The 9,279-nt window shown below is 56.8% G+C and overlaps 1 protein-coding gene across 5 annotated transcripts in view; it reads left to right on the forward strand.

Moving 5' to 3' along the window:
- PFKFB3 (6-phosphofructo-2-kinase/fructose-2,6-biphosphatase 3) overlaps positions 1 to 9,021 on the forward strand; it is an 85,367-nt gene extending 76,346 nt beyond the window's left edge. For 3 of the 5 annotated variants that reach the window (XM_027121569.1, XM_027121571.1, XM_027121568.1), the window contains 2 exons: positions 1,232 to 1,405; positions 6,443 to 9,021. In XM_027121569.1, coding sequence (XP_026977370.1) covers positions 1,232 to 1,405; positions 6,443 to 6,493 — 225 coding nt within the window. In that variant the 3' untranslated portion in view covers positions 6,494 to 9,021. The remainder of the gene's footprint in view (positions 1 to 1,231; positions 1,406 to 6,442) is intronic. The other 2 variants (XM_027121567.1, XM_027121570.1) reach the window with 2 other exon arrangements.
- The last annotated feature ends 258 nt before the right edge of the window (positions 9,022 to 9,279 follow it).

A 9,279-nucleotide genomic window follows, 5' to 3' on the forward strand; every position in this document is an offset into this window, starting at 1 on the left:
GGGAGCAGTGGCGGGTGGAATGCTTTTCCAGGAGACCCCAATGCCTGGCCGCACCTGACCCCCCGTCTAGGGTGGGGTCTGGAATTCGGTGGTCAGCCTGGCTGGGCCTCCCGAGGGCGGCGCAGGGTTCTGCCCAGGCGTACATTGTGAAAGAAAGTTTGAATTTACTCTATACCGACTGTCAAACTCCAGCTCTCTGCCAGCATCAGTCCGACCCTTTCTTTTACACCGAGTGTGATGTTCTTGTCCCTGTTCCCAGGGAGCTTGGCCAGAGGATTTTGGCATTAAAATCCCAGCTCCCATGGCAGTTGCCTGGCTGGTTGACCGAAGCGAAGGCGGACGGCTTCCCTTGGCTGTGACGGCACCTTCTGAGCCAGGGTGGCAGGATGCGCGTTTGCCCTCCTTCCAGGAGTAGCAGCCTCCCCGCCGGACTGCCAGCAGCCGGGTTCTTGGGGTTGGGCCCGAACTGGGCTCTGGTGGCCCCTGAACACTTCACTTGTTCAGAGCAGGGCAGGCAGGGGCTTGCTGGAGACAGACCCCAGCTCAGGCTCCTGGGCCACGAGCTACAGAGTGACAGGCCCTGGGGGACTTCAGAGGTCCCCACTCCACTGGAGTTGTCACTTCGTCGGAAGGCTGGTGTTGGGCCCTCGCGGTTTCCTGCGTCTTTGGTCTCCTGGCTGGGGGAGGCTTGCGTTTCCTGTCCTAAGCTGGGTGTTCTCGCCAGCAACAGGAGCTGTGAAGATCCTGGCTTGAGGTCAGTGGGAGGGGGTCCAGCACCACACCCGCTCGCCCCCCGCCCCTCCTGCCGCCCCCAGCGGTCGCCCAAGCCTCACGCCCAGGACCCCTGCCTCTGTGTTTTTGGAGGCTGGCAGCAAGGTCCTTCTTCTGATCTCTTCCCTGCTGTAACTGCATCACTGTCTGTGCAGAACCGTCCTGCTCGTCCTCCCTCGCCTGCTTTGCGAACATCGTGTCTGTCTGAGTGGGTGTCTTGGAATGATCGGGTAGGGGGTTCGGGAGGAGAGATCATCCCTTGTTCTCGCCGAGCGCTAGACACGGGACGAGCCAGCAGCCCCTCGGTCCAGGGCCGTTCACCATGGTCGGGCTTGTGGTCTCAGTGAAATCTGGAAGCAGAGAAATGTGTTTGGTTTGGTTTTGGATTTTTTGTTTTGGCTTATTGACTTCCTTTTCCTCGTAACTGTCGCCTTCTCTCTTTTGTCTTTGTCTTGCTTAGGATGCAAAGAAGGGACCTAACCCGCTCATGAGACGCAATAGTGTCACCCCACTAGCCAGCCCCGAGCCCACCAAAAAGCCTCGCATCAACAGCTTTGAGGAGCATGTGGCCTCTACCTCCGCTGCCCTGCCCACCTGCCTGCCCCCGGAGGTGCCCACGCAGCTGCCCGGACAAGTGCGTTGACCCCCTTCTCCTTCCTGAGTCGAGTCTCGTGCAGGGTGGGGAGAGCGTGCCTGCTGGGGAGGAGTGTGTCCGGTGGGGCGGTGGTGGCCTCAGGCCCAGGCCCGCTTGGGGGTGTGCAGGGAGAGGACACGGATGCCGCTCTGAGTGTGGGACCCCCGGATCCGTCCTTGAGACCTTGGCCGTGTGTGCACACGCCCGTTCTGGGGAGGTGGTGTTGCCCGGGCAGAACCAGGCAGAGCAAAGAAGTGGCCGAGTGTCCGCGATCCATTCACATTGGTGAACAGTTTCTTCTAAAAGTTGAAGGCAACCCCCAGTTCAGGAGTCTCCATCCAGCTCTGGGCTGTTGGCTTCTGTGTGTCCCGGGGGCGTCTTTTCTGTCCCCACGCTGAGTATTCTTCCTCACTTGCTCCCTTGCCATCGTTCCCCGTTAGAGAAAAGCTCTTGTCAGATGGGGCCCTGGGAGCGTGTACGGAGCCAGCATGGCCGGGCTGGAACCTGGGCCGGAGGACCTGGAATTAGCCACTTTCTCCTATAACGTAGTAAAAAACCCCAAAGCAGAAAACCAATTAGATTTCATTCTTAGGTTATTTCATTCACTGTGATGGTGAAAGGCTAAAAGATACTGGCTACTGGGCATTAAGATTTTTTTTCAGAAAACCACCCTTTTCCTCAACAACACCCGAGAATCCTGGCCAGGATGTGAGATGTAGAAATCCCTGGGCACAAATTTGGGTCCCACCCAGTGGTCTCCCCCACCTCTAACCCGCCACGCCTGGCCTCTGACACAGAAATCACAGGCTGAGGTTCGAATTGGATTTGTTAATGAGCTGGGTGCTGAAGGCCCACAAGCTCTTCCTGCGTTTCCCCCAAAACGCATTTAAACCGTGTGTTGTCTGAAAACGTGTTGTGTGGGGGTGGGGGGGGTGCTGTGCAGCCCCAGCAGGCCATCGTACCTCTTCAGGCCTCAGTTTTCGCATCTGTGGAATGGGGGAGCAGCAGCTACTGCCAAGGGCTGATCAATGGGGTGATCGTGCTGAGACTCTGACATGGTGGTGTCTGCTCCTGGCGCCGGCTCTGGGGTTTTATTGTCAGGTTCCGTCACCTCCCCGGGCCTTCAGTCTCCCTGTTTTTTTAAAATGAGGGAGGTAGACTGGCTGGGAGATGTCTAATTAGTGCTCCTTTCAGGTCTAACGTCAGAGGTGCTTTTCATGAAAACTGAGAACTGAAGTGGTGTGTCAGTGATATCCTGCGTTGGTGTAAACGGTGGGGTCATAGTTGGAAGGTTAGAGGCCGCAGTCACAGACGCCGTGGGGACCAGCCGGGCGGGGGTTGGGCAGTGTGCAGGGCCACTGGCTGGCCAGGCCGGGAGGGTCCAGGGCTCTGTCCCCGCGGAGGCTGCCTGGTCCTCGATGACCTGGGCCCTCACCCTGTCCCTCAACTGACTCTCTCTCCCACCTTTTCTCTCTGCAGCCTTTGCTAGGGAAAGCCTGTTTGTAAGTATTTTTCTCTGAATACTTTTGCTTTTTGCATCTCTTTCTCCTTGCTTGCCAGTTTGGCCTCCTACCTGTTAAAAGTGTTGAGGGTAATGCCAGTTTCTGTGACATCTGAAGGAGGAAGATGGGACGGGAGGAAGAATAAGGGATTCATGGATTTTCAGAAAAGGATACAGGAAGTCGGCGGGTTTTTGGTGCCTTCTCCTGCTGCCGCGGCCACCGTGGGGCCGGGGCGATTGTTAGTATTTGCAGTGCTTGGTGGCTGGATGTCTATCTACTTTTTCCCTCTTAGAGTCAGATTTTGACGGGAGCTGGGTTTGTGCCTACTGACGTTGTCTTTTAAGTTCTGGGCCTCTCCCGGGAAAGCCCTGGAAAGTTTACCCAGAGCCTAACCTGCAAAACAAAGAGTGGAGGACCCCTCTCCCTCCTGTCCTGGCAAGGACCCCCACCTTCAGGGGCTCCGGGACCCCCAGGCTCTGGAGAGGTCTGTTTGGGAGCCATCATTCTGCATCGGGTTGTCCTGTATCACAACCTGCTCGACATTTACGGTCGCGTTCAGGATGGGGTGCAGCTTTTTCTCTGCAGAGAGTTCAGTGTTAGCAGCTGCTGGATAATCCAGCGCTTCCTCTGCTCCGGTGGCCCCCAGCCCCAGAAGGAACTGAGGCCTTTATGTTGCAGAGTTTTAATAAGAGACACCCTGAAATATCATCCCCAACGCCACGAGTCACACCCACCCCGCGTCCCTTTCGCTGGTTAGGCTACCTGGACTAATTCACGCAGAAACGTGGCTTATTCTTGGAAAATAGGAGCTGTTGGGCATCATGCTTGGACTAGGTGGTACCACCTGTTGAGAAATATATTTCATCACTTTACGGCTTGTACACATCCCGAGTCTTTGGTCCTTAAAATATAACCCCAGGAGGTCGCAAGGCAGTTCCTGTCCCTGTTGCCCAGATGAGGGTGAGTCTCTCGCCCACGGTCACCCAGCTGGTTCGTAGCAGAACCAGCCCTCGAACGGGTCTCCCAGTCCCAAAGGCTGGCTGTTTTCTCTCTGCTGGTTTCCAGAACACCCAGGGTCCCATTCACCTGCCTATCCTGGGCACCTGACGTTTGCAGCCTGTGGGGCGTGGCCCCGAGCTGTTCAATTTCCTTTCTCTTTCTTGCAGCCTCTCCCCTGCAGCTGCTTCCCGTGGCCGAGATGTGTTTATTTAATGGTGGGCCTGCCCGTTGAATTCAGTCTTTTAAGAGTAACAGTCCCACGTCCGTTACCGCCTTGACACCAGGCGTTGCACCCAGGACGCCCTGGGATCAAGAGTTCTCCTTGTGTGAAAACTAGCCTTTGGGTTTGGAACCTTATGGTTTTGCATCTGTGTGTATCCTGTTCCTTCTGACCCATGGCCTGATGCTGCCAGGAGAGAAATCTTCTTGCTGGGAGGGGGCCATTCAGGCACATCCCCCAACCCTCTAAGGTTGAACTTGGCCATCTCTAAGGCTCATGATGCCTGTAGCCAAAATCCCTTCAGTTCAGCAAAAATGTGTTCTCCGGACCCATCACGCCTGCATCCGCTCAGGTGACCCAGTGTCCAGGTGTTTTGATGATGAGAATATGGATGTAGCACTTAGCAAGATACCTGACGTGTGGTCAGGGCCTGGTGCACAGTAGCTGTTCCCGTGGGAGGTGTGATGCCCTGTGCTTTGGTGGTTACATCCAGGGCTCTCTGGTCTGTGTTCCCTCCTGCACAGGCCAGGGGGATTTCTCCTCGTGGGCAGCAGGAGCGCCTAGGGACTAGGGAGTGGGGTGCCCCTGGGGTCTTAGGGTTGTGGCCCGAGGATGCCGGTGATGGTAGTGCTCTGGTAAAACAGGCACGACAGCCAGGTGGGCCTCAGCGCCCGCCCTGCCGTCCACTCTCCACGGGCTGCACTAGGGCTCGGGACCAACGGACCATCTGACCCTCACGATGCATCCTTGACTTTTAAATTTCAAATGCACGCTAAGAAGAGAATCCTACTAAAGATGTTTTGTCTTGTTTTTCTTTCCCAACATGTTTCTTCCTTCCCCCCCCCACTATGCTTGAAAGACGAACTGTCTGTCATATTTTCTCAAAGTTTTCTCCTTACTAACCTTGGAAAGGTAAATGGCTCCGTGCATGCCCTCCTGTCCCCTCCACGTCTCTCTGGGTCATGGCATCTCAGCCCTTGGGGCGTCTCAGTCTGCGTGAAGACTGGCCATTGTGAAGTCTGTGACTCATACACCCTGTGCCCCAGAACTTGTGTGCCCCATTGTCTTGAGATCCTCCATGTGTCCAGAGCCAGGGGCACCATGAGCGAATGACGTGGCCTGTGCCTGTGGTCCCCCGTGTCACCATTGCATTGCCATCATTCGTGGGTGCTCCAACCTTGGGCATGAGGTGTCCCAGGGTGGGTGGGAGCCAGCACCTCCATCTCTGACCCCACAAGTTGACTGGGTCCTCTCTGGCTGCGAGGCTGGGGGCCTCCCCAGGAGACAAGCCGCTCACAGGGGCTGTCTGATGCACTCGTGGTCGGAGGGTCGGTCACCTGGGCTCCTGAGTCCAGCTGAGAGCAGGCTCAGATCAGGCACTGGCTTCCGTGCTGCCAGCCCTGCGATGGTCCTCTGTAGAGATTCTCCACCTCAGCCCCCCGGTTCACGCGGGAGGGGAGTGGGCCTTGGTGATGCTTACATTTCTGTCTGCCTGGGTTCCACTCTCCCTGCTGCCCCTTTGAGACAGTCTTGGTGGAGACACTCAGGATGCAAGAGAACACTTTTAAAGATTCTGCTTCCCTATCCTGCAGTGTGGCTTAGTAGGGAGGGTAGGTCAAGAGACTGCTGCTGTGTGGTGGCAGCCACCGTCTGTTCCCAGCTGATTGAAAACTATTTTTTAAGGGGGTTTGGGTACTGGCCAGCATCTTTGGGGTGGGGCTTCTGGGCAGGATTGCTGTTATTAGAACGGGGTGAGAGCTTTACTGACACATGCCTTCCCTGCCCGGCTCCCTTGCTTGAGTTCCAGCATCCGAGCTGTGTTCCTGGAATCCAGGTCCCTAGGTCTGTTGTATACCCTGCTGGGAGGAGAGTCCTGATGCTTCTCCAGATTTAACCCCACCCCCACTCCTTCCTCTGCCTGACAGCGAAGCCGGCAAGAGTTTCCTGGGTTGGGGCAAGGGTAGCCTTGGGCTCTAAAGCGTCGTGAGCCGGGGGCGGGGCGGGGGGGGGGGCGCTAGGTGCTGGCACCCGTGCTTCCCAGGACAGCTGTGACTCACAGGAGCTGCCTGCCCTCCCCTCCCTGCCTCCCTGCCTCCTTCAGGCGGACGTCAGGGGCCCTCCCGGCCCTTCTCCCCTGGGACCCCCGGGCTTAGCCTCCACCACGTTCCTGGGCCACTGTTTGGTAATGATGCTCTTCAGGGCCGTGTTCTTTGTTGGGGAGAGGGGGGCACGTCTCAACTGCATGGCTTTCGTCTTTGCTTTAGAACCCTAGTCAACAGGAATGGTAACCGGCTTCCCCGTCTTTTCTCCCGAAAGCAGAACATGAAAGGCTCCCCGAGCGGCGCGGAGGCCTCCAGGACGCACTGACGCAGCCCCGCCGGCGCCCCGCCCTTTCGCTCCCGCAGCTTTGCTCCTGCCCTTCTGTCTGCCCAAGGCCAGCGATCCCGAGGACATCTCCCGGAGGGCGGCGTGGAGGAGGGGCTGCTGCTCCAGGAGGACCGGGCCCCCGCCTGCCTGTGCTCCCCTGGCCTTCGGGCCACACGCCCCGCGGACCCCTTGAGGCCCGGGAAGGACGATGTGCAGTGGAGGCGGGACGACGGCGCCTCCCCGTGGGCTTGTTCATCTCGTCTCTGGACCTTCCGTGCTGGGGAGATGACACTGCCCCGAGTCCTAACCTTAAATGGGGCCTGGATCTCAGCTGCTGAAGGTTAAGGGACACTGAAGACTTTCAGAAGGCTCTTGGTGCCTCTCGGCCAGGACGTTGCCTCCGGCAGGGAGCCCTTGGCCCGTGCTAGGTTGGGGTCGGCCGGGACAGCCTGGAGCTGGACCTGCTGGTCAGCCAGGCAGTGACCCTCCGCGTGTCGCTCATCCTCCCGGGTGTGTGTCCTGTCTCTGAAGATGGTGTGGGACCGTCTAGCTGCGGAGGCAGGAGGAAATACATTGCCGAAAGATCACCGGGGCCTCGCCTTCCAGGGAAGGCTCCTGCCTGGATTCGAGGCGCCTGGGACACGGCTCTCCCAGGGCTGCTGGCTCGTGCACTTTTTTTATGGCAGAGAGTGTGACCTGAAAGTCACACCTTCAGGAACTTAGATGTTTGCATTTTGCGCCCTTGGGGTTGGAGCTCTGAAAGGATGTGGGAGTTGGGCAGCCTGTGGGGAGGGGAGGGACCCCTCACCCCGTAAAACGGCCGGGGAACAAGGGCCTGGCCTCCTCCTTTGGGGCCTTCATCACGTCCTGTGTTTCCCTGGTGGGGACAGTGGCCCAAGCCAGGCCTCGCTCGCGGTCACTTCCTCCGAGAGCCTGGCTCTCCGCTGTCTCCTGGCAGGATTCAGCTCGGTTCCCTTGTGTCAAGCGTCTGCTGTGTGCCCAGCGTGGAGCTGGGTGCCTTGGGCGATTCTGGAGGAGAGAATGTCCTCGTTTGCCTTCGTGGCACCTGTGGCATTTTGGGGGCGTGGTTCAAGGCAGGGCTTGTGGACACGTGGTTCTAAACACCTGTAGTTTCCGCCTGCCGGTTTTCCTCTGAGGCCTCCGGGGACTGGGGGAGGGGGGTGTCGAGGCCCAGGAGGATGGATTTGGACTCAGCGATAGAGTTTGTCCAAATGACCCTTTTCAGGATTTCTGAAAGCCGGCGCCAAAGGTCACCTTCCCTTCCCTTCTTGCCTTCTGCTTTGGGGTCCCACATCCGTACCCCTCTTAGCTTGTGCAGTAGTCACTGGGGGTAGAGGCAGGGGCGTCTAGACAGCTGGAGCTGGGAGTGGGGACAGGAGCTGTTTTGGGGTTTTTGTTTGAGAGGAACTTGTAGAAAAATTCACGTTCCTGTGGTTGGGAGAAATGGGCACACGATTCAGACACCCTACAACCAGGTTTGTGGGTTTCACACAAAACCATTCAAATCCTCCCTTCCCTTAACTGGCCATCTTCCCAAGACAATGTCTCTCTGTACATTCCTGTGCAAGACTGGTTACTTTCTCTCTTTCCTGCTGTCTTGTCAGACGTGTGTGTGTGTATGTGTGTGTGTGTGTGTGTGTGTGTGTGTGTAGGTTTGTGTTTTTAGATGGAGGGACCTGCGGCTCTGCTCTTGAGAATGGCTCTCTTATGTCCACCTTGTGGTTCCTTCTCTGGTTGTCGGAGCTGACCCTGAATTTTGACTCTTCTGGCTGGTCTGAGTGGGGTCTTCATGAAGGTGTGTCCCCCCTTGCCTCTGACTGCCCGAAATCAGTGCATCCACAAAAGATGCGCTTGGCCTAACCCGGGACCTTGGTTTTCAGGAGCCTCAGTGGGGAGAGAGAACATCTATACGGGCGGGGAGGGGAGATGGGGAGAGGGCGGAGGCTGGGAGACTGGAGACCAGGGGCCTGACATCTGAGGAGGGAGGCGGTGGACAAGGGTGTGTCTGAGCCACGGTCTCAGGGCTTCTGCAACGCCGACCATTGACTCTCACTCCCTCACCCCCCGGAAAACATCTGGGACCAATATTTTTAACTTTGCATGTTTGTTTTGGGGGCAGGCTCACCCCTCTCCTTCTGTCCTGAGACTGTGGGCAAAGCTCTTCGTTTGGGGGCGGGGGGAAGAAAGACTGTTGGAACCACGCCAATGACGTTTTCGTTTCTAATACTTGAAATTTATTTTTTTATTATTTTGATAGCAGATGTGCTATTTATTTATTTAATAAGTATAAGGGATCCTGAAGACGGAAAGCTGTATAGATTGGGTCTTGTTAGTTGGTTGGCTTGGGGGCCTTTTACGTGTGATTTCTGATTTCTCTGTGTTCTGTATACATTTGTCTGAATTAATTACCCGGGATGAGGCTGTGCCAGCTTTCAAACAGGGGATGCCTGTCGGAAATTTGTATATTTTGCAGTTGCCAGAACAATAAAATACCTGGTTGAAATACACGGATGAAGTGCGTCTCTGGTCCTTTTTGGGGGGCGGGGAGGAAGAGTCTTTAATCACACTTGGGGTCAGTACACCAAGTTTCTACCACTCAGCCCCATCGCCTTCCTTCAAACAGGACTTGCAGGGAATTCCCTGGCGGTCCGTTGGTTAGGGCTCTGCGCTTCTACTGCAAGCGCCCTGGGTTCGAGCCCTGGTTGGGGAACTAAGATCCTGCAGGCCGCGCGGCGTGGCCAAGGAGAAAAAACAAAACGGGACGT

Source organism: Aethalodelphis obliquidens, unplaced genomic scaffold (assembly GCF_003676395.1).
Source record: "Aethalodelphis obliquidens isolate GAN/ISIS:26980383/991018 unplaced genomic scaffold, ASM367639v1 scaffold23, whole genome shotgun sequence".
Lineage (NCBI taxonomy): Eukaryota > Metazoa > Chordata > Mammalia > Artiodactyla > Delphinidae > Aethalodelphis > Aethalodelphis obliquidens.